This window comes from Lemur catta, chromosome X (genome assembly GCF_020740605.2).
Source record: "Lemur catta isolate mLemCat1 chromosome X, mLemCat1.pri, whole genome shotgun sequence".
Taxonomy (NCBI): Eukaryota; Metazoa; Chordata; class Mammalia; order Primates; family Lemuridae; genus Lemur; species Lemur catta.
Window position 1 is genome coordinate 30,736,125 of NC_059155.1, and position 25,239 is coordinate 30,761,363.

General features: G+C 39.8%; 1 protein-coding gene across 2 annotated transcripts in view; it reads right to left on the minus strand.

The window, feature by feature from the left end:
- The window catches only part of ENOX2 (ecto-NOX disulfide-thiol exchanger 2), a 300,855-nt gene that overhangs the window by 44,476 nt on the left and 231,140 nt on the right, over nt 1–25,239 (minus strand). For both annotated transcript variants that reach the window (XM_045537544.1, XM_045537545.1), the window contains exons 5-6: nt 22,348–22,503; nt 12,173–12,379 (exon numbers count right to left, since the gene is read on the minus strand). In XM_045537544.1, the coding sequence (XP_045393500.1) occupies nt 12,173–12,379; nt 22,348–22,503 (363 nt within the window). The remainder of the gene's footprint in view (nt 1–12,172; nt 12,380–22,347; nt 22,504–25,239) is intronic.

A 25,239-nucleotide genomic window follows, 5' to 3' on the forward strand; every position in this document is an offset into this window, starting at 1 on the left:
CTTCCATAAACAACTAAAAATATAGACAAAATATATTAAATAATGGTTTTTAAGACACTGGACATTAGACAATGGAGACAGTGATCATTGAGAGACAAGAACCAAATGAAGTGATCCCTACAATTGTCCCAGATTATTGTCTGGACAGAGTTTCCAAGCTTTAGCACAGGGAAGGGAACTCAGGCAAAGCATAGTGATCTCCCCACATTGAGGAGATTGAACTGGGAGTCAAGGGAGACTATGGCAAATTGAGTTCATAAGGCAGAGTATCAGAAAAAGAAAGCTGCATAGAGAAAGAACTTCAGAGATCTGCAGAGGGTCCGCTACTATTATTTGGCTGCATATTAATGTCTACATATATGTGGAAACTACCTGGACATTAGAGGTAACAAACCCTGGGGCTTCCATAGGGGTGGGAATAGTTCTTTTTCCTACCAGCCAGAGTAGAAAAACTCACATTTCATAGAGTATTGGGTAATCAGGAGGGTTTTTCCGTAACAGTGGAGGAAAATTAACTCTAGACTAAACAGCTATGATCCTGTTTCCCAAGTTACGTAACTGCATTCCAGAACAAAGCTAAAGAATATTTATAGAAATAAAAATATCTTTCATCCCATAAGGTAAAATTTATGATGTCTGGTATCCAATAAAAAATTACCTGGGGAGAGAGAATCAAGAAGGCGGATGAGAAAAACCGCCAGCCAGAGTGTCTCTGCAAGAAAGACAGATTTTAGAAGAAAGTGAAAAAAATAGTCAGGCAGACGAACATAGATCAGACGAGAGTTGGAAGGGAGAGTGCCTGAAACTACAGGAGACTCCACACGAAGAAGTTGTGGAGGAGAACATGAAGGAGAAAGGCCCCCGAGAGGCTTGGGGACCAGCAACAAGGGTAGGTGGAGCAGCTACATTTCCCCTCCCTTGCCTTTTGGACTGCAGATGGGCTCCTGAGCAGAGTGACTGGCCCACACCAGCCCAGAGACAGCCGCCGCCAGTGAGCCCTGAGCCTCTTGCGGACAGGGCACCAGGCTCCCAGCTCCCTCGGGGCACCTCCCGGTCTGAAGACCCAAGCCAATTGGCAGGTGCCATATTGCTTCATTTGCCCCTCCCCTTTGCCTCCTGGCCACTGCCGAGAGAGAAAATTTAGCCACAACCTGGAGGCATCTGCAGGGAATGGGACCTCTCCTTTTGGAGATGTACAGCAGACTGAGGGGTACTCAGATTGTGAGCTCCCTACCCACCTGCCCTCCCAGGTGCTGCTTGCCTGGTGACTCCAGGGGAGCAGGGCAAATTCCGAGGTGGAGAGACACCGATCCAGCTTGGGCACCTCATGGGTGACGTGAGAACAGCACTCCTCTCTCTGGAAGGGTCAGGGATTTGTCTCCAGGGCCCAGGGGACAGGACTGCAGACCAGATCCCATACACCTAGGCCTCAATTGCATTGCCCTGGGGCACAGAAGGGTTATTTGTGAACGACCCTCCTGAGTGTGTGTGCGTTCAGGGGCAGATCAGCATGCCTGAGGGGCAACCCTCCTCTCACAGGAAGGCCGTGCACCCAGCCCAGTCTGCGATCCTGGGCAAGGAACCTCCTGGCCTGCATGACAGCCAGGGTAGATCCACTGTCTTGAGGCCTTGTCTGCTGACAGAGGCCCCGGAGAAACTGCGGAATAGGGGAGGGCGGAAAGGAGCAAGACCTGCTCTAGACTGTAGGTCTCAGACAGCCCCACCCCCCACATGCAGACTTTCCTGCTGAGAGGGGCCATTCTAGCCCCTCCCTGGCAGCTCTGCCCAGAGGCAAATAACAGACCTTTGACCCCTGCTAACAGCATTTGTGGAGCTTGAGGGCAGGCTCACTGAACCCAGCTCTGCCCAGACTCACTCCCCGACCTGCCTCCACTGAGGTGCAGAATAAGGACACACCTGGAAGTTCCAGGGCCTCATCCACCACGTGAGGCACTAGAGTGCCTCTCCAGAGGAAGAGCTGATTACAGGACCCAAAAACAACACTGCAGCCAGCTCCTCCCAGCAAGCGCCACCTACTGACAGGGAGATCATTCTGCACTTCTTTTTACTGCATCTACTGACTCATCATATAGAGTGTGGTCGAATCTCACCCACAAACACCACCTAGTGGCTCAGAGACTAAATAGGGTGTGTCATTATCCAAATGAAAATCTAAAGGCAAGAAGCAGCAGCTAGCTGATCCAGATAAGAAGGAATCAGTGAAAGAACTCCGGAAGTATGAAAAATCAAATGGAAAGCATACCTCCAAAGAGGAACACCAGCTCTCTAGCAATGGACATCAACCAAATTGAGAACACTAAAATAACAGAAGAAGAATTTCAAACATGGATCATAAGAAAACTCAATAACATGCAAGAAAAAAATGGATAACCAACACAAAGAAACCAGAAAAAAAAGGACTTGGAAGAAAAATTCACTAAAGAAATTGAAATATTTAAGAAAAATCATACCAAACTCCTGGAAATGAAGAATTTATTTAGGGAACTATAAAACACAGTGGAAAGCCTCAAGAGAAGGATAGATCAAACAGAAGAAAGAATTCAGAGTTTGAAGATAACACCTTCCAATTAAGTAAGTCAGTCACAGAGATAGACCAAAGAAATAAGAGAAAAGACCAGAGTCTGCAACAAAAGTGAGATTATGTGAAGAAGCCTAACATGAGAGTTATGGGCATTCCTGAAGGTGAAGAAGAAAATATGCAAGGGTTGGATAAGCTATTTGAAGACATAATTGAGGAAAATTTCCCGGGCCTTGCTAGAAATGTAGATATACAGGTACAAGAAGCCCAAAGGACCCCTGGGAGATTCATTGCAAATAGGAAGACAGCACGTCATGCAGTCATCAGACTGACCAATATATCCACTAAAGAAGTGCTACTTTGAGCTGTAAGGTGAAAGAAACAAGTAACATACAAAGGAAAGCTCATCCAAATAACACCAGATTTCTCAACCGAAACTTTACAAGCAAGAAGAGACTGGGGCCCCATCCGCACTCTTCTGAAACAGAATAATGCCCATCCTAGAATCTTGTACCCAGCAAAGCTAAGGTTTGTATACAAAGGAGAAATTAAGACATTCTCAGATACACAAAGACTGAGGGAATTCACCAAGACAAGACCAGCCCTCCAAGAAGTACTCAAAACTGAGTTGCACATAGACCAGCACAAGAAACACTCACGAATGTAAAACTACTCAAAAGCTAAAGACCAAAGACCAGATACCACAACGGCTCAAGAGAGAAAACATAGCAATGAAGTTATGCCCAACAGGATGAACAGAAATCTGCCCCAACTATCAGTTCTCTCAATAAATGTGAATGGCTTGAACTCCCCACTCAAGAGACATAGGCTGGCCCAGTGGATAACAAAATACAAGCCAAGTATCTGCTGTCTCCAGAAAACTCATCTAACTTGCAAAGATGCATCTAGACTGAAAATAAAGGGATGGAAATCAATATTTCAAGAAAATGGAAGCCAAAAGAAGGCTGGCATGGAGGTTTTAATTTCAGATAACTTAGTTTTTAAATCAACAAAGTAATGAGAGACAAAGATGGTCACTATATAATGGTGAAGGGTAAAGTTCAACAAGAAGACATAACTATACTTAATATGTATGCACTCAACTTAGGTGCACCCAGATTCATAAAGCAAACCCTACTTGAACTAAACTAAATGATAAACAGCAACACCATAATAGCCAGAGACTTCAACACCCTGCTGACAGCACAGGACAGATCCTCCAAACAGAAAATAGACAAAGAAATAATGGACTTAAACAGAACACTAGCACAAATGGGCCTGACTGACATTTACAGGACATTCTATCTAAACTCCACTGAGTATACGTTCTTCTCATCAGCTCATAGGACATTCTCTAAGATTGAGCATATCCTGGGACACAAAGCATGTCTTAAAAAATTTAAAAGAATAAAAATTATACCATGCATCTTCTCAGATCACAGTGGAATAAAAGTAGAAATCAACCCTAACAGAAATTCTCATTTCTACTCAAAGTCGTGGAAGCTAAACAACCTTCTCCTGAATGATTATTTCATAAAGGAGGAAATCAAGATGGAAATCAAAAGATTCTTTGAACTAAAGACACAAGTTATCAAAATCTGTGGGACACAGCTAAAGCAGTACTGAGAGGAATGTTTATTTCCATAAATGCCTATATCAAAAAGACAGAAAATTTTCAAATACACAACCTAATAAAAAGACTCAAAGAGCTGGAGAAATAAGAACAGACTGACACCAAATCCAGCAGAAGGAGTGAAATTAATAAGATCAAATCAGAACTAAATGAAGTGGACAATAGGAAAACCATATGGGAGATTAATAAAACAAAAAGTTGGTTCTTTGAAAAGATAAACAAAATCGACATGCCTTTGGCCAGACTAAGACCAGAAAAGAAAAATCTCTAATAACCTCCATCAGGAACATGAAAGGAGAAATCACAACTGATGCCACAGAGATACAAGATATCATCTATGAATTCTACAAAAACCTTTATGTACACAAATTAGAAAATGTGGAGGAAATGGACAAATTTTTAGAAACACACAACCTCCCTAGGCTCAACCAGGAAGAAACAGAATTCCTGAAAAGACCAATATCAAGAACTGAAATTGAAACAGCAATAAAAAACCTTCTGCAAAAGAAAAGTCCCAGACCAGATGGTTTCACACCGAATTTTACCTCACCTACAAAGAACTGGTGCCTATCCTACAAAAGTTATTCCACAATATTGAGAAGTACAGAATTCTCTCCAACACATTTTATGAAGCCAATATAACCCTGATACCAAAACCAGGAAAGGACGCGCCAAAAAAGAAAAACTACAGATCAATATCTCTTATGAATATAGATGCAAAAATTCTCAGTAAAATCCTAGCAAACTGAATACAGGTGCTTATCAAGAAAATAATCCATCATGACCAAGTGGGCTTCATCCCAGAGATGCAGGGATGGTTCAACATATGCAAATCTATAAATGTAATACACCACATATATAGAAGCAAAATCAAAGATTATACGATCCTCTCAATAGACGCAGAAAAAGCATTTGACAAAATTCAACACCCTTTTATGATAAGAACACTTAACAAAATAGGCATAGACGGGGCCTACCTCAAAATGATACAAGCCATATATGACAAACCCACAGCCAACATAATACTGAATGGGGAAAAATTGAAAGCCTTCCCACTTAGAACTGGAACCAGACAAGGTTGCCCACTGTCCCCACTGCTATTCAACATAGTGCTGGAAGTCCTTGCAAGAGCAATCAGGCATGAGAGCAGAATCAAGGGTGTCCAGATGGGGACAGAAGTGATCAAACTCTCACTCATTGCGGATGATATGATATTTTATCTAGAAAACCCCAAGGATTCAACCAAGAGACTCCTGGAACTGATAAATGAATTCAGTAGAGTCTCAGGATACAAAATTAATACACACAAATCAGAGGCATTCATATAAGCCAATAACAGTCAAACTGAGAACCAAATCAAAGACTTAATACCCTTCACAATAGCAACAAACAAAAAAAAGTACCTAGGAATACATTTAACTAAGGAGGTAAAAGACCTCTACAGGGAGAACTACGAAACACTGAGGAAGGAAATCACAGAGCATGTAAACACGTGGAGAACCATACCATGCTCATGGATCGGAAGAATCAACATTGTTAAAATGTCTATACTACCCAAAGTGATCTATACATTCAATGCAGTCTCTATTAAATTACCAACATCATTTTTCACAGATACAGAAAAAATAATGTTACGCTTTGTATGGAACCAGAGAAGATGCCATTCAGCAAAAGCAATCTTAAGCAATAAGAACAAAATGGGAGGTATTAATTTACCAGATTTCAAACTATGCTACCAGGCTGTGGTTATTAAAATAGCTTGGTATTGGCACAAGAACAGGGACAGAGACCAGTGGAACAGAATTTGAAAATCCAGATATAAAACCATCCTCATATAGCCATCTAATCTTTGATAAAGCAGACAAAAACATACTCTGGGGAAAAGAATCTTTATTCAATCAGTGGTGCTAGGAAAACTGGATAGCCACATATCGAAGGCTGAAACAGAACCCATACTTTTCACCTCTCACAAAGATCAAATCACGGTGGATAACAGACTTAAACCTTAGGAGTGAAACTATTAGAATTCTAGAAGAAAATGTGGGAAAGACTCTTATAGACATTGGCCTAGGAAAGAATTTATGAAGAAGACCCCAAAGGCGATCACAGCAACAATTAAAATAAATAAATGGGACCTGATTAAATTAAAAAGCTTCTGCACAGCCAAAGAAACCATCACGAGAGCAAACAGACAACCTACACAATGGGAAAAAATTTTTGCATGCTACACATCCGATAAAGGACTGATGACTAGAATCTATTTAGAACTCAGGAAAATCGGCAAGAAAAAGTCAAACAACCGTATCAAATTGGGCAAAGTACATGAACAGAAATTTTTCAAAAGAAGACTTAACAATGGCCAACAAACATATGAAAAAATGCTCAACATCTCTAATCATCAGGGAAATGCAAATCAAAACCACAATGAGATATCACTTATCTCCAGTGAGAATGACCTTTATCATAAAGTCCCATAACAGCAAATGTTGGCATGGATGCAGAGAGACAGGAACACTCATACACTACTGGTGGGACTGCAAACTAGTGCAACCTCTGTGGAAAGCAATATGGACATACTTTAAACAGATACAAGTAGACCTACCATTTGATCCAGCAATCCCATTATTGGGCATCTACCCAAAAGAACAAAAGACATTCTATAACAAAGACATCTGCACCTGAATGTTTATAGCAGCACAATTTACAATTGTGAAAATGTGGAAACAACCCAAGTGCCCATCAATTCATGAGTGGATTAATAAAATGTGGTATATGTATACCATGGATTACCACTCAGCCATAAGAAACAATGGTGATATAGCACCTCTTGTATTTTCCTGGAAAGAGTTGGAACTCATTCTACTAAGTGAAGTATCCCAAGAATGGAAAAATAAGCACCACATGTACTCACCATCAAATTGGTTTCACTGATCATCACCTAAGAGCACATTTAGGAATAACATTGATCGGGTGTCGGGCATATGTGGGTGGGGGAGGGGATGGGTGTATACATACATAATGATTGCCCACTGTCTAGGGGATGGACATGTTTGAAGCTCTGACTCGGGGGGGTTGGGGGGGCAAGGGCAATATATGTAACCTAAACTTTTGTACCCTTATAATATGCTGAAATAAGAATTTAAAAAAAGGAAAAAAATTACCTGGTATGCAAAGAAGCATGAAAATATGACTCATAATAATGATTTAAAATCAGTCAATCCAAACAGACCCAGAAGTTATACAGATAATATAATTAAGAGGTAAGGACATAAAAACAACTATTAAAATTGAATTTCATATGCTCAAGCTAGAGAAAAGATTGAACATATTAAGTAGAAACACAAAGGATATAAAAGGAGTTGAAATCAAACTTCTAGAGATTCAAACTACAATATTTAAGTTGAAAAAATCAGCGGATAGAACTGATGGCAAATTAGACATTGCATAAGAAAGATTAATGAACTTGAAGACATAGCAGTAGAAACTATCCATAATGAAATACGGGAATAAAAAGACTGAAGAAAAAAATGAACAGAGTACCAGTGAGCTGTGAGACAACTTCAAGGGGCCTAAAACATGCCTAATTGGAGCCATGAAAGAGAGGGGAGAGGGGAGGGAACAAAAATATATTTGAAGAAATAAGGGGAGAAGATTTCTCAAATTTGATGAAAACTCACAGATCCAACATGTTCAATGAACCCCAAGCATGAGAAACATGAAGGAAATTACACCAAAACACATCGTAATCTAATTGCTCAATAGTATCAATAAAGAGAATATCTTAAAAGTATTCATAGACCAAAGACACATTATGTACAGAGAAACAAGGATAGCATCATATTTCTTATTGGATACAATGCAAGCAAGAAGGTATTGGGAAAACATCTGAGGCGGTGGGGGAAACAACTGTCAGCCTAGAATTCTGTACCCAGAAAATTATCTTTAAAAAATAAAGGTGAGATAAATTCTTTTTCAAATATATAAGTGCTGAAAGAATTCATCAGGAGCTGATCTGTGCTACAAAAAATGTTAAAGGAAATTCAAGCATAGGGAAAATGATACCAAATGGAAATCTGGATCTATACAAAGGAAGAAAGAGCATACATAATGTATGACTCTATTTATATAAAGTTCTAGAAAATGCACACTAATCTGAGAGAGAACAGATAAATGGCTACCTGAGGAGGCAGTGGGAAGGGGTAGGAGGACAGGATTTCAAAAGGATGTGAAGCAAGCTTTTGGGGGTGGTGGACATATTCATATTTTGATTGTTACTGATGGTTTCATGGCTGTGTATATATATACATACAATGTTAATTAAATTTTTGAAATATGTAAAGTTCATTGTATGTCAATTATTATACCTAGATAAAGCTGTTATTAAAAAAATAATACCCAGTAACACTAAAACTTCCACACATTCTTTTTAGAAAGAAGAAACATAAACACATTTCATAAGCCAACTTTTCTAGCGCCCTTTACAGTTCACAGTGTACTTGTACATCCATTCATCTTATTTGATCATCGGAGCCATCAGAAAAATGGGGCTACTAATGATTGCCTTGCCTATTCTCCCCGAATTGTAGAGAAGATCAAAGGAGGACAATATGAAAGCTCTAAATAAACCCCACTAATGATGCCGTGATGCTATGGAGTGGGTATGCTGTGCACCGTGCCAGCTCCCAAAGGTGCTTCAACTCTCCCACATTTTCTAGCCCTCTTTTTAAGGGATTTTTGTTTAACTGCTTTCTTTTACAATGTGAGATAATAGCCACCTCACTGAGGAGATTTCTTGCACTTGTGAATTTTCAGGGAGCAGGTTCAAATTTAAAGAGCAAAATTTAGTTGTTTTCACATCATTGGTCAAGATCCCCTTTCCTTTGGCAGCCATAAGAATGTTTCTAGGAGGTGGCTATTAAGAGAGAGCTGATTTTAGTGATGTTTAGATGAATGCTTCCTGAACAGTATGCCATCTTTTATGTATAACTATGCAGAGCTTTTTGAGACCTTTATGTTCTTATTAAAATAGTCTATTGTGGAATGCTCTATTATTGTCACTAAGTGCTGTCGAATCTTTGGTAGTTACATTCTACAGCACTTAGCAACTGTAATAAGAGTATTCTATATCTACCTCCTCCTTTTCTTGCCCATGTTACTAATCTACTTTTTCAAGCCCTCCTTACCTTTTCCCTGGCCTATTATAACAGGCTTCTAACTTATCTCCTCTCCTCTTTTCTCCTCTAATACAGTTTTACACAGAGCTGTGAAATTAATCTTTCAGAAACAATTATTTTCCAGGTTCAAAAATTTCTTCAACAATTCCCTATTACCTGAGGAATAAAGACCTAACTGCTAAGCCTTTCACAGTGTGCTAACAACTGATGTTTTTCCTCCTCCTCGTCTACTTAATATACAAACCACTGCTCACTGTTTCCTGAATGTTTGCGAAAGCTTACCACCTTTGTACCTTTGCTCATGCTGTTTCTATGCCCCGTTGTCCACAAGCAAACGTTTTCTCTTAGTCAAAGACTTTGTCCAAATGCTACCTTTCTTGATACCCCAGTTAGGAGTCAGAAATATCCTCATTCTCCCACCCTTCCCCCTGCCTCCACTTCTATGGCACTTGCAGCTTTCAAACTCTTTTTCTTATTATCAGTGAGTGTGTCATTATCAGTGTCTTGAATAATCTCTGGCACTAAATACATGTTTCTTTAATAAATGAATGTATGACTGCATACTAAACTTAAGTTCCTTAAGGGGAAAAGCTAGGCTTTATTCATTTTCTAGTCTGCATAATATCTAGCACAATAGTTTACACAAAGGAGACGTCCAATATGTGCCTGTTACAAGAATGAAGATGCTCCCATCATAAAACATCTAGCACTTAGATCCAATTCTTCCAAACCATTACTCTTAAACAAGGAAGTAGTTAATTGTTCTATACTCTTTCCAATTACCCTGTCTTCTTCCTTCTGGCTTATTTGTCTACTGCCCCACAAAGAACAATATCAATTCAAACTAAGCAAAGATCAGCCACGAAACATTATCTTGAGACCAACTCACAAGGAAAGAAGCTGCTTAATTTTGTAATAGTCATCAGAAATCATTCCAATTCCAATTTCTTGTTCCAGTCGCTCTGCTACAGTTTGAATATTTGTCACCTCTAAAACTTAGGTTGAAATTAATCCCCAATGTAGTATTGAGATGTGGGGCCTTTAAGAGGTGGTTGGGTCATGAAGGGCTGCCCTCATGAATGGATTAATCCATTCATGGATTAATGGGTTATCATGGGAGTAGGAATAGTGGCTTTGTAAGAGAGGAAGAGAGACCTGAGCTAGCACTCTCAGCCCCCTCACAATGTGATGCCCTGCATCACCTGAGAACTCTGCTGAGAGTCCCCACCAGCAAGAAGGCTCTCACCAGATGCATACACTTGACCTTGGACTTCCCTATCTCCATAACTATAAGATATAAATTCATTTTCTTTATAAGTTACCCAGTTTCAGATATTCTAACTAACAGAAAACAGACTAAAACACACTTCAAATCTACTTTCATGATGAACAGTAGATTTTATGCAAAGTAGTTCTTACTATCTCCACTCCAACTACTGTACTATATAAGGCAGTATCATTTCTGGATTAGACTAATGTTACAGTTGGTTAATTTAGCTCCCAGTCACCACCCTTGCCCATATCCCTCTGTCCATCTTCTACTGAGAAGTAACATTTCTAAAATGCAAGTCAGATAATGTCACTCTGTTCCTTAAAATCCTCCAGTAGCTTCTAGAATAAAACTCACTACCAGAGTTTACAGGGCCCAATATGATTTGGTATTGCCTATCTCTCAGACTTCATTTCCCTCCACTCTCTCTCCTGTTTACTGTGCTCCAGCCATGCTAACCTATTGTCCACTTTAACATGCCAAATCCACTTTTTTCTCAGGGCCTTTGGCTTGCTATTCCCTATTTTGGAATGCTCTTCCCCAAGATGTTCACATGGCAACCTCCCTTCACATCATTCAAGTCTCAGTTCAAATGTCAGAGAAGACTTCCTTTCCTAACAAGCCTGGGTACATTAGACATTTTAATCTTCTTCAGAGAAGTTATCAGTACTGATAATTAACTTCTTTATTTGTTTATACATATTATATTTTTCCAACTCCAGAATGTAATATCTTTGATGTCAGGAAGTCAGGATGTCAGGAAGACCATGATGTTATGGTCTTTGCTGTATCCCCAGCAACCTAGTATTCTGCCTATCAGTCAATAAATATTTGGTAACTGACTTCCATACCTATTTTTAAGTATCTACTTTTGTGCCAGGTTATGTGCTAGGTGCTGGGGGATTCAACATTAAGTAAGATACAGTCCCTGCCCTTAAGGAGTTCACACTCTGGTTGGGGAGATGGATGTGAAAAGAAGTCCTAGCATGGTGCAATAGGTGTCATGTTGGGAGGAAGCACCAGGTGCTATGGAAGCATTAAAGAAGGAGTGCCTAAAGCAGTCCGGGGGAAGACTGGGAATATAAGTCAGAGAAAGCTTTCCAGGGGAGGTTTTGCTTGAGCTGGAGCTTTAGAGTGTGAAGGGTGTGAAAATGTGTGTGTGTGGTAGATAGGGGTGGACAAGGTAATTCTAATCAGAGGAAAAGGCACAAAACACCATGGTACACTATGGGAACCAAAATTCATTTATTGTGGTTGGGATATGGCATGTGAGGGAAGGATTGGGAGATGATGCTGAGAGGTAGAGCACACAAACAAGGCCTTCAGATCCCACATGTAAGGAGTTTGGTGTTATCCCATAGACAATTGGGAGCTACTGAAGAGCTTCAAAGGAAGAGGTTGGGTGGGAACACACGTTTTCCATATCTGAAGGCAAAACAGGGTAATATTAAGCCCAAACTTTAGCTGCAACAGATGCAAATACTCCAATCACCAATAGCTGCATTGTGCCTCGGGGGAGGGGAGGCGGGGCACAATCCCAACATCCAAACACCTACCAGACAAATAAAGGGCTTTGTCCACCATGTACTCCTCAGTAAAGCGAATGTGACAGAAGTTCTTTTTGCTCTTCCGAATGGCAATGATCTCTCCACACTGTTCAAACACTTCCACGATGATTTGCTCTGTCCCATTTTCAGGCAGGCCACCCACAAATACTGTTTTGCATCCTGGTGGTCTTTCTCGGGTTGCAGGAGGTGGAAGATCTAAGTGTAAGAGCAAAAGCATTTGAAATTAAAATGTTTGCTTGGCAAATCAAAACCACAATGAGATACCACTTAACTCCGGTGAGAATGGCCTTTATCAAAAAATCCCAAAACAACACATGTTGATGTGGATGCAGAGAGACAGGAACACTCATACACTGCTGGTGGGAATGCAAACTAGTGCACCCCCTGTGGAAAGCAATATGGAGATACCTTAAACAGATTCAAGTAGACCTACCATTTGATCCACCAATCCCATTGTTGGGCCTATAGCCAGAAGAACAAAAGTCATTCTATAACAAAGACACCTGTACCCGAATGTTTATAGCAGCACAATTCACAATCGCAAAGATGTGGAAACAACCCAAGTGCCCATCAATCCACGAATGGATTAGTAAACTGTGGTATATGTATACCATGGAGTACTACTCAGCTATAAGAAATAACGATGATACGACATCTCTTTGGTTCTCCTGGAGAGAGTTGGAACCCATTATATTAAGTGAAGTATCCAAAGAATGGAAAACCAAGCATCACATGTACTCACCAGAAAATTGGTTTCCCTGATCATCACCTAAGTGCACATCGGGGAAGGATACCAATTGGATATCAGACTGAGATGGGAGGTGGGGGGAGGGGATGAGTGTATGCCTGCATGACGAGTGCGTTGCACACCCTCTGGGGAATGGTCATGCTTGAAGGTGCAGACTCGGGGAGGTGGGGGGGGAGGGGATGGAGGTATGACTACATGGTGAGTGCCAGGCGCACTGTCTGGAGAATGGACGCGCTTGAGGCTCTGACTGGGGGGATGGGCGGGACATGGACAATGTATATAACCTGAACTTATGTACCCCCATGATGAGCTGAAATAAAAAAATAAAAAAAAATAAAAAAAAATAAAAAAAAAAGAATGTTTGCTTGGGACAGATCTCTTTGAAACCTAACATTTCCCAGAGTTAACCTTACCATCCCCACCAAACTTTTGCCTAAGAGTGACCGAAGTATGTGGCCTCCAAGGTGCTCATCTCTGCTTCACAGAAATTGATTGCACAAACCTAAAGATCATTTTACTCAATGATTTGGTGACCATGTCGTCTAGAGGCTAAAGAGACCCAGGCCCATCTGTATGCCCCATCCAGAGTTCTTTAGTTTCGTTCCTTACTTTTGTTGTGACAATCTGGCTATGCCAAAGCTTCAGTCATTTATATTAAAAGGACAGTTAGTGGAAGAAAATCCCACTCAATTTAAAGTCTTATTTATTTTCAGGAGTTCTCAGAACCAGGGTCCCTGAAAGAGGGTTTGTTTAATTCAGATTGTAGTTACTATATTCTCTCTGTTCGTGTTTACTGAAAGAACTGTTTCAAGATTAATTTGACAATGATGGGGTGAATATTTACAAAAATGTTTATAGCTGTTAGAATGATTTTGTTTAACAAAGTCAGTCAGGGTATAAGCCATCCCTTTTACGTTTTTTTGTTTTTTAATACTAGCGAGCCCTTCCTCAAATTCCTTACTGGAGAGGTGAGGTCCAGAGCCAACCTTGCAGCATTTAGAGGGAAGTATGAAGGACAGCAGAGAAAGTAAGCTCATCTGGGAAATCATTAACTAAAGTGAGATAAATTTGGCCATAGAGAGTCATTAAAAATCTACTTAATGAGATGATTCTCTCTCTGCTTCAAAAAATATGCACTCATCTTATACTAATATATAACGTCTCTCCTATCTGCCAGCTCTTTATTTCTATTTATATGTATCAGAGTATTTTCCAAGCAAACTCCTACAGTTCATAGCCCAACAAAACAAAGCATGATGGTCATGGGTTTTCTAGTGTTGGTTTTGTATCTGCAGGGATTTATTTTGTGTAATCCGTTCTTTCCATTCAGCTCTTAACAACAATTCTCCCAGCTCAAGATTTGGAGAGCTCAACAACCAGTGATTACAGCTCACATGCAAAATAAATGAGTCTTGCTCATAGATTAGGCCAAGGCCCCCAATTTGAGTCTTACCCAAATTGGCAAGCAGTTGATTTGGGAGCTTCCTCAGATATTAGCATTTCTAGCGTCCTCACTTTGCTACCACTCTTGTCTTATTGGTGTTGCTAAGAATCATCAGTTTCTCACGATGCTCTCTTTTCCTCTATTTATTCAATAAAAAGAGTAAAGGGATTCAAGTAACTTACAAACTTTCTGTTAATTTTTTAAAGTCTGTAATTTCAAGAGATCATTGTATTGTTTTTTTGTTCCATAGGAGAAGTTTAGACGGGAAGAGAAAATAACTTAGGGAGCAGGAATCTTATATGTCTTAGTCATGGCCACTGAAGAGGTTGTAGTTGCAACCAAAAAGGGGAAGATGAGGTCCAAAGTTGCTTGAGACTTATGATTTTGAGTTTTTTTAAGAACTGAAAGGGATTCTAGCCACCACACTTGCAGTGATTCTTAACTTGGGCAGCACATTAGAGTCAATTTGGGAATTAAACAAACAATGCCTAGGCCCCACCCCAACGAGTCTGATTTAATCAGTCTGGGGTGCAGCCTGTGCAGTTTTTTTGGTTGTTGTTATTGTGTTTTAAGCTCCTTGGGCAGTTCTAATATCTTGCTAGAGTTGAAAACCACTTAATCTAAATCTCTGATATTACAAAGGAAAATTAGCTGAGTGAGGTTAAATGTCTCATTCAAGGTTATCACATTAGATAGAAAAAGAAGAAACATGAACTTGGAGCAGGTAAACCTGGATTTAAATCTTAACTTAATTACTATTTGTATGATTTAGGGACAATTATATAACCTATGAAAATCTTTTTTTTTTCATTTTTAAAATAGGGATACTATTCTCTACCTTACAAGGGTTATTGTAGCATAATTGATAACATACTATCTATATTCCATGTGACACAATATCTAGCACTTGACAGGTTACCAATAAATAGTAGTCATTATAGTGTTATTATTATTTACTATTATAGAATCCGTGTTTCCTAATTCTCAATCTGGGGCTTTCTAAAATCTTACCAGAAGTCTGAAGTGAAGTGGCAGCTAGGACCTGAACTTCTAAACTCGCAGCTCCCTTGCTTTACCGAGATCTTTAGACAAGCCTGGGTTTGAGAAAGAATCACTTACAGATAGAGGAATCTGTAGCTCTGAAGACACATGTGGGGTTGACCCTGGAACACAACCCAGCCACTGACTACACAGGTAAAGAATTTTAAAGAGCATTTGTATAGTTAGAGCTATGTTTTAAAATCATAGGCTTTAGAATAAAATACTGTTTTAGAATAAAAAGCTTATGAAGTTTACTATTTACGGGAATTATTAGATGGTAAAGAATCCTTTTGTGAACCAAACAGTCACCTTTTTATATCACTTGAGTTTACTCAGGTTTGCCTTTAGGTCCATTGAGAAACTCTAAGGAGTGTCTGGTTACTGCTGCAGTTACATGTAACACTGGAAACACAAAGGCTCCTTCCACTGGCTACATTTGTGGGATTTAAAAATTCTGTGATGAAGTCATCCCTCTATTTAGATGCCATGACTTTTCTGTGTTGACTATCTGCTAATTAAAAGGGCATAAAAGCCAGTAAGAGTAATGTCAAGAATTCTGGAGATTTATTTATTTTCCTTGGGTAAATGTAGAAAGCCTCTTTGATAGCATTTGCTGAGATTTAGGTGCATGCCACCAAGCAAGGCAATGGGTTGTACTATCTTCCTTAACGGATAGTACCCATCCCCTAATTAATAGCTCAAGTACTTTGTTGTCTGGGCCTGATTTTCTAATCCCACTCAAATACAGTGACCAGGATACAGCAACGATAACCCCGTAGGAGAGCAAATTCGAAGCCCACCTATTAATCAGGTAATGTGCTAAACTCTGTAGCACCCAAATCACTACTCAGGATGGAGACAAAGAAAACTCTCACGTAAAAAGATTCATGATAACTGGGAATATAAAGAACTCTAATCTCTAATAATGGAAAAGGAGGGGCTTCTAGCAATTCTAATTACATCCAAGCATCCACTCTGGGGAGCTATGTTGGGGCAATCAGCATTAGGATCAGAGTCATTGCTGATCTTTGAAAAGTAAGGCAGGGAGCAACATAGAGGGCCTATAATCCACTTGCATCTTGCTTTTCAAAGAAGCATCACAGATCACTCAGCTGGTTTGCCAGAATTTATATACTGAAAAGTCTCTTAGTTGATTTTATTAGACAGCTCAAGATTGAAGGCCCCTTGGATAATCAGCAGGGTTCAAATGTATTTTAATGTAATCCCAACAGATTAGAAAGAATCAGAAGGCTGGTGAATCTTTATTAATGCTCAATTTACCCACTTTCTCTAATTCTTTTTATAGAATCCAGTCCTGAGAGCCAAAGTGGGCTCTGTCTGTTTTGATATGGTAAAATGAAAAAATTGCCCTTGCTCTTTTTTTGGCTCCTGATTTCCCGTGTGCCTGACAAAGACAGCAGATGATATCCCACCATTTATTCCCTGTTCACTGTTATTTCCCAGTAGACTCAAAATGTGACCTCTCCATACAGAAGGTCTAGCAGCTGAAGTGAGAAATCTTGGCAAAATCTACTTCTCTGAAGAGATGGTGCTGCCCTCTTTTCTCACCACCGAGGATTGCTAATTCAGAATTCAGTAAAACTCTGATAGCCACTCTGTGAAAAAAAAAAGTAAGTGTGTTCCATAGAGCTTTATTTGCCCTATCTCCAACTCCTGGGAATCAAAGGATGTTGCTTCTAGAACAATGGGGTACTCTCTTACCATTTATCTTTAGTAGACTGGTGCTTGGTCTGCTCCAGTATAATTTAATCAATTGAATTTTTAGACCAGGTCTGATTTTGCCTAGTCTACATCAGAGAGGTTAAGTTACTTACCAGTGATCTAATGGCTATTTAGTGGTAGAGAGCTGGGATATGAAACAAGGCCTGTGTCTCTTTAGAGCTTGAACACTTAAACATTATCCAATGAAGGTACAAAGCTGTATGTGCTACCTACCAATTGGTTCTTATTTTTCCTAATACATTTTCACGGGATTTTGCCTATGCAAATAATTATTGTGGTATCTACATTTTTAATGTAGAGAATCATAATTTTAGAGCTGGATGAAACCTTAGAGGTATATACACTAATTTAACCTAACATTCTTGCTTTAAGACAAGAAAATAGAGACCCAAGGAGGTTATATGACTAGACCAAGATCCTACAAGTAGTTAGTGAGAGACCCGGGAGTAGAACACTCTGATAGTCTGTCCGCTATACCATAATATCATTTGTTTGTACATTTCATGTAGATTCACCTAGAAAAGTCTAGTAGGCAGTTGGTTATATGTGTCTGATGCTCAGAAAAGAGATATAGAATAAAAATATAGATTTGAAGTTATCAGCATGTGGTAGTAATTACCCCATACTCTCTTGGTTTGCTTTCTAGACCTTTGACCCCTCCTCCTGTCACAATCCATCTATACATTCCTCACTTCCTCCATCATTCAACAAATGTTTATTGAATACCTACTATGTGTAAGATACTTTTCTATATTCTGGAAATACATTGGTGAACAAAACAGTCAAAAATCTCCACCTCTGTAGTGTTTATATTCTACAAATTACATAGTTTGGTAAAAGGTAATAAGTGTTATATAAAAAATAAAGAAGGTAAGTAGAATTAGGAGTGTGGCAGGGAGAGCTTCACTTTTAAATAGGTTATCAGGGTCACTGAGAAAGTGACATTTGAGCAAAGACTTGAAAGAGGTGAGAGTGTTAGCCATGGAGATATTTAGGGGAACAGTATTCGAGACAGAGGGAAGGACCAGTGCAAAAGCCCTGTGATGAGAGAGTGCCTGGAGTGTTCACGGAACAGCATGGTCAGTGTGACTAGAACAGAGTGAGTGATGGGGAGGAGAGTAGGAAATAACATCAAAGACACAATGTTGGGAGGATCATATAAGACCTTCTATACCACTAAAAAGACTTTTGCTTTTATTGCAAGTGAAGTGGTGAGATGGGGAGACATTAAAGGGTTTTGAGTAGAGTAGTGACATGATCTGACTTAGGTTTTTAAAGGATCATTCTGCCTGTTCTGTTGAGAATAGACCATAGGGGTCAGGGTAAAGGAGGAAGACTAATTAGAAGGCTATTGCAATAGTTCAGAAAATGAATCATGGCAGATACAAACTCAATCACAGTAGTGGTTATTGTGAGAGTAGGAAGATTCTAGATATATATTTTAAGGTAGACCAACATAATTTTCTAACATTAAATGTGGTATGTGAGGAAAAGAAAATAGCCAAGAATGACCCCTAAGTTTTGGCCTGAGCAAATGAAAGGATGCTGTTGTCACTACCTGAGATGGGGAAGGATACTGGTGGAGCGGTTTGGGGGATGAATACTAGGAGTTTAATTTTGAACATGTTAAGTTTGAGGATGTCTGTTTGACTTTTTAGTGGAGATGTCAAGTAGGTAGTTGGATAAGAGTTTGGGGTTCAGAGGCTACATCTGAGCAAGAAATATAAATTTGGGTATCATTGGCTTACATGGTAGATAGCTTTTAAGCCATGAGATTGGATGAGATCATCAAAGGTGAGTGTAGATACAGAAGAGGTCCAAGATCTGTGCCATGGGGCTCTCCAATGATAAGAAGTCAGGGGAACAGAAGGTTATCAGTAAAGGAGACTTAGAAGGAGCAACCAGTGGAATGGGAGGAAAACCAATAGTATGGTGTCCTGGAACCCAAAATTAGGAATAGAGTTGAGCATTGACCACTGGATTTAGCGCTGGATTTAAGGTCATCAGTGTTCTTAAGTAAGGGCCATTTTGATAGAGAGGTATGGACAAAAGCATGAATGAAGGAGATTTAAGAGAGAATAAAGGAAGTAGAAACAGCTAGTATAGACTGTCTTTGGAGGACTTTTGTTGCTAAGGAGTATACAGAAGTGAAAACTCCCCTAGCTCTTTTAAATTTTGAAATGTGGAATTTCTCAGGGTATTGTATGTGGTCTTCTTTTATCTGTTTATACAATCTCTCTGGTGATCTCAGTGAGATCTTACACTTTTAAATGACCTAAGGTTTAAGAAGGATGAAGGAGTCAATAGTACGAAATATAGTTGGGATATATAGTAAATTAAAGAACTAAAAAGTATCCATTGGATTTGTCACCCAATATTTAATGGAAATGTGTTAGAGTAATTCACCATGGTTTTAATTCCATGTACTTTCCATGTGGACGTGTTCTAGGAGAGGGTACTCTTGAAACTGGGCTGGGGGAGAGTGTGAGAGGTGTGAGGTCAGGAATCAGTTAAACCTGACTAAAGTGTGGGTATGTGGCAAGTAGAAATGATGGATTGAAGACAGTCACATGAAGCAGATCAGTGAAAGGTTTTTGAGGTCAGGGGTTGGACTATGAAATCTGGGGACAATGGGAGCCCCAGGACAATTTTATAGTTCTGTATATGTGAGAAACACTTGGATTTAGTGTCAGGTGGGACAGAGGGGAATGAATTAATGGTAAAGACATTTTTTAATAAAGCATCAAGATTAGGAAAGCAGACTAGATCGTAAGACTAGACTGTAAGAGTCCCTGAATCACAGGACCTTGCTGGGAGGAATTTCAGAGGTCACTGAGTACAAGAGAATATACTAGAGGCAGGCAGGAGTAAGGAGTGGGGTTTATAATCAAGGCCTTATCAGGCAGGGTTGGTGGGCTGTGGAGAACATAAGGGGTTTGGTCACACCAAATCCCTGTTCTTCTTTTCTTACCCTGTTCTTCCTATCTCAGCCTTACAAATTGAAGTCTTAGAGCTGTTAACAAAAATGACACTTTTGCCATGATTTCAGCAGAGAACTAAGGGAGGTACCTTTGTTAGTGTTTTCCCCACCCAAGTAATCCAAGCCCCATTTTAACAAAGTTCAAGTTCTAAAAAGCAAACAGAACACCAGTTTACTTTAAGCTGTGTCAGAAATATTATGTTTTAATTCAATCCCAAGGCCAAGTTCCTTCCTAGAAGCCACCACTTTACTGGCACTAATTGCTCTGTCAGCATTATTAATACAAGGATGAAGAACTAAAAGACTGAGGTATGAAGGTGAAATGTTACCCACTCACTCTGTGGCCCTTCCAATTCAGAACTGAGAAGGCATGGCTACAGGTGGGGAAAGATAAAAAAATGTATTTGAGAGATGTCTGTCTGCTTCTTTTATTAGAGGCTATCAAAAGTTAGAGCCTCTTTAAGCCATATATCCCTACATTCATCTAAAGACTGCAACAATGTGATCTATGTGTCATAAACAAGGCGTCTATGCTGTTTAGAAATTTAAAAACTGAACGTTGTATAAAGTCAACTATTGCACTCAACCTGGACATTACAGGTTATGAGCTATGCTGTTAGCCTAGACTTGATCAAGACCTTGTGCAGTTGATTGTGACAAACGAATGATTAAATCGGCATAATTCTGCCTTTGCATAAGCAGGAAGTTTTAACACAGGCAATGCCTAAATTCATGGCTTTTGACATGAAAAATATACTAACAGGGATGCACAGCTTTCTGTAATCCAAAAGGAAAACACTGAAAGAAAGATAAAAAAGGCCATTGCCTATTTGTAGGGATAGCGGAACTAAGAGTAAGAGACAAAGATATAACAGTTCTGCTCATTCACCTAGGCTCTAAACATAAATCCAGAAATGGCCATTTGAGCTGGCAAGTAAGGCCTACAAAGGACATCTTATTCTCCATTCCCTAATTCTTGTGACATGCTAGCTCATCTCCCAATACAGTCTTATGAGATGCTGCCCTCCTAGATTTCTTATTGGTCTGGTAGGATGTCCCCTGTTGACAACCAACTTCAAAATTCAGAAGAAGGCAATAAGACCATTTTTCACTAGCAAAAGGGGTCAAGATGATCTGTCCAACTAACCCTGACTGATTCTAAAATCCTCTCAGCTCTCAGCAGACCATACTAAGTGAATCTGGGTCCCTGCCAGGGCCTCATTCCATGATTAATTGATTCCTATTTAAGGTAGGAAATGAAATATTTGTCTGAATTCATGTGTCAAAGGTTCATATTTATCTTGATAAGGCAAGGTCATTTGATCTATGACCTAACCCCGAGTTTATCCCTTAACAAACAGCTCTAATATTTGCACTACAACAATGATTCTGTTGGTATGCCACCCAGCACCACTAGAACTATGGAAAAATCATTAATGAGGCTTAGGTTACATGCATAAGTAGCTTCTGCTCATTTAAAGTATTTAAAACCCCAAATGAATCTGGAAAAAAAGCTTGAGTCAATTATTATTGTTGCCACATTTTAACTGAAATATGGCTACCATATCTTTATAGATGTTTTGAAGCAAATCTAAGGAGAAGCATATTTATTACTGACAATTCAAATTCGTAGATCATTTCCATATGAACAGCATTGACCTAGATTGCTACAAGTAGTTTGACTTAGTCTCAATATTCCTCTTTGCCCTTCCAATAAATTGAACCACATGTCACTTGTGTGTTGCAGCCCATTTGTTGAAGATAAGTAGTTTGAGTGAATAGGTAGTAGTGATGGAAGAGAAGACTTTCAGCACCAAATGTATATTCTCATGTGTGTCAAGTAGGTCCAGACCACACTCTCTCTGCTATCACCAGCATGTGCGCCAGTTATGAAAAGGAAAGACTGAAAATGATGGTGTTGAGCAATTTGTGTTGGGTGCTTCCTTCTGTATGAACACACTTGAATTCTTCACCAGACAGCTTAGAAACATGTTGCATCATTTGTACTGTAACCAGCACACAAAAAATCTACTGTTCTGTGCATAAAATTCAGCCTTGTCTAGTAAGAGAAAATTTTCTTGCCTTCTGTTTTTTAGGTGAAGCTTCTGTATATGCATCTATGAAACCCTTGGGTATAGTTTTGGAAAAGAAGACAGTTTTCTTATACACTAAGACATTGTGACTTGTGTGGGGAAAAAACAGATTACTTGGATTTGGAGGGAAGAGCGTGCAGCTTTTACAGTGTATGATCTCCTTTACTACTGGCATATCTGGAGGAATTGGTGGAGGTACTATTCCCAAACCAGGCATCATTGGAGTTATTGGTGGAATTCCAGTCATCATTCCAAGAGCAGGATCAAAGTCTAGAAAAGGAGAGGGAAGAGAGAACATTAAATGATACCAGGCAAGGTTAAGTAGAGGCACAATGTTACCTTATAAGATCAAATCAAAGGTCTTTCTATAGGACAGAGGCAAAATATTTTAAAAACATGGTGCTTAGTATTCCCAGGTCTTAAATATTATATTATAGTTGTCCATTTTCCTTTTGGGATGGGGCTGTTTGCTTTGTTTGACCAGGGCCTATTTAAGTCTCTCCATCTCATTTCGACATACAAGGTCTTTTATAGCATGACTGTGCCTTGTCTATTGATCTTGCCTCTACTAGTTTCAAACACACACCCTCTGTTCCATTCCAGTAAGGCTTCTTGCTGTCCTTTGTACACACTTCCTGTCTTTTTTACAGTACAGCATGGTGTTAAAAGCCCACGGTTTGGGGGACCAGGCAGACCTGGAAGCTAGTTCTACTATTTGCTTAGCAGGATGAGCTTCCATTTCCTCATCTGCAAAATAGGGTTAATACCACCTACCTTACAGGGAGCTGTGAGGAGTAAACAAAATGATGAATCTAATGTGCTTAACACAGCACATAGCACAAAAAGTTGCAATAAATAACTACTCTCTGTGCCTTTGTTCATGTTGTTTTCTCTGCCTGGAATCATTTGAGCCTCCGCAAATTCTCCCCATGCTTTAAGGTCTGGCTTAATTGTCACCCTTCTTGAAGAGCCCTTTCCAGATAATTCTGGTTCATTCTTAACACTGTATTCAAAAACTGTTAGTTCTACACTCATTGCTATAGAATTTTATTTCACATCATCCTTTGTTTTATTCAGGCATGCTTCTAGAATGTGTGAGGGCACCCACACAAATATTTTTTGTGGGGCCCATCTATGTACACAATTTGATTCACTCCAAATCATTGTTGATAGCATTTTGGTGGCACAATCTCATGTGATATCATGAAAGAAATATCACACCAGCCAGCTGGAGTGGTTTACTTGCCAGGGCACTCTCCTGGAACCAAGACTCTGGGGAGGATTCCACAGGCATGAGTCCTGAAGCTTCTTGGGGCATCTAGTTGACTGCACATGTGGGGTAGAGGATTAGAGAGCACCCCAAGGGGGAGAAATTCAGACTGGGACCTACATGGGTCCAGTTCAAGATTGGGGCATCTTAGTCAGATGACGTTACCTGCTCTGGTTAGTCCTACACAGTACAGGGGAACTTAGAAAAATTTAGGAAATGTGCTTCTTATGACTAGAACACAGGCAGGACCTGCTCTGGACTCAGAGCATCTGCCCTGATGGCACTGCCTGCCTGGCCAGTGTTTGGAATTGGAGAGGGACTTAGAAAATAGGGAGGTAGGCATTCCAAAGCATAGGGCCCCCTGAGGGGTGGGCCCAGGATGGAAGCCTCACTTGCTTTGGTCTAACGGTGGTACTGCTTTCACTGTTTAAATCTTATCTCTATATCAAAATGCCCTTTCTTTGAGAGAAGGGAATATACTCTACTTTGTTTCCCCACCTCTGCCTTTACTATAGAACCACGCACAATGGACTATAAACAAAGTATTGCATAATGAGTTCTGGTAATACAGTTGTGGTTACAGTAGCAGTAGTAGGCCCTACTCCCAAAGACTTTACCATGCTCACTACACAGGCCAGAGTGGCAATGCCTGTAAGCATGTCCTCAAGGTGGCCCAGAAGTCCCTGGATAGCTCTCTAAGATGTTGGAAGAGGTGGACCTAAATAGCAGAAAGAACCTGTGATTCCCACAGAAACAGAACTTCAGGTCCAACAAGCCCAGTAAGAGGGAGTCCTGTGACTGGGCACATGGGCATCCTTTACTGCAAAACCAGCCTAATCATGCTAGGGCATTCCCCATCCTCTCACATGCCTGCCATTCTGAGATATCAAGGTTCTGGAAATTTTGGGAAGAAAAAAATTTCTCCCAAGAGGAATTTTTATTCTTATGAAAATATTTACTTTTAGCCCTGTTATGTCATCTCACCCAACATGCATGTGTGTATGCATGCAAACACACAAACCTTCCTTCCCTCCCTCCCTCCTGTGGTTCTCATATCTCTAGTCTCCTCCACACAGTAGTTATATGACCTTGAGAGAAGTTGATTAAGTTTCTTAATATCTGTGTGCCTCTATCTCATTTTCAGTAAAAGTGAGGACAAATAATGACATTTAGCTTAAAGAATGAAAGGACAGAGAGGATATGAAGACCTCTGGCATGACAGGTAGTCCTGATAGGTAAGTTTTCTTCCTTCCATTCAACATGTGCAAACCCACACTGATACATTTACTGATTCAGGCATTCATTCCCACATTCCACAAACATTCGTGATAGGCTTCCTATATGTCAGGCTCTATGCAGTTGTGTTGGGGGGGGTGGTGTCTAGGTTTCTCTTTTGATCTTGGAGAATTTAAGGTCCCTGATACCCTGTCGTCCTATGCTATAGAATAAAGGCACTGTGGTTAAGAATGCCATTTATGTCTTTGGAAAATTTGATTTCTCACACAGAAGATTTTAAAGAAATTGTTAACATTATCTTGCCCATTTACAAACTGTTAATTTTCTTTAGGAAAAGATCAGATTAGATTGTGTGCCAACTAAACAATCCCATCTATTTTCCCTCTCCTACTGAAATGTTTGTCTTCCTTTTATTGTTCTGCCTGTCTCCTCATTGTTATTCATATAGCTCTTGTCACTCACAATTCCATCTTACCACAGATTACAGAAACATCAGTTCA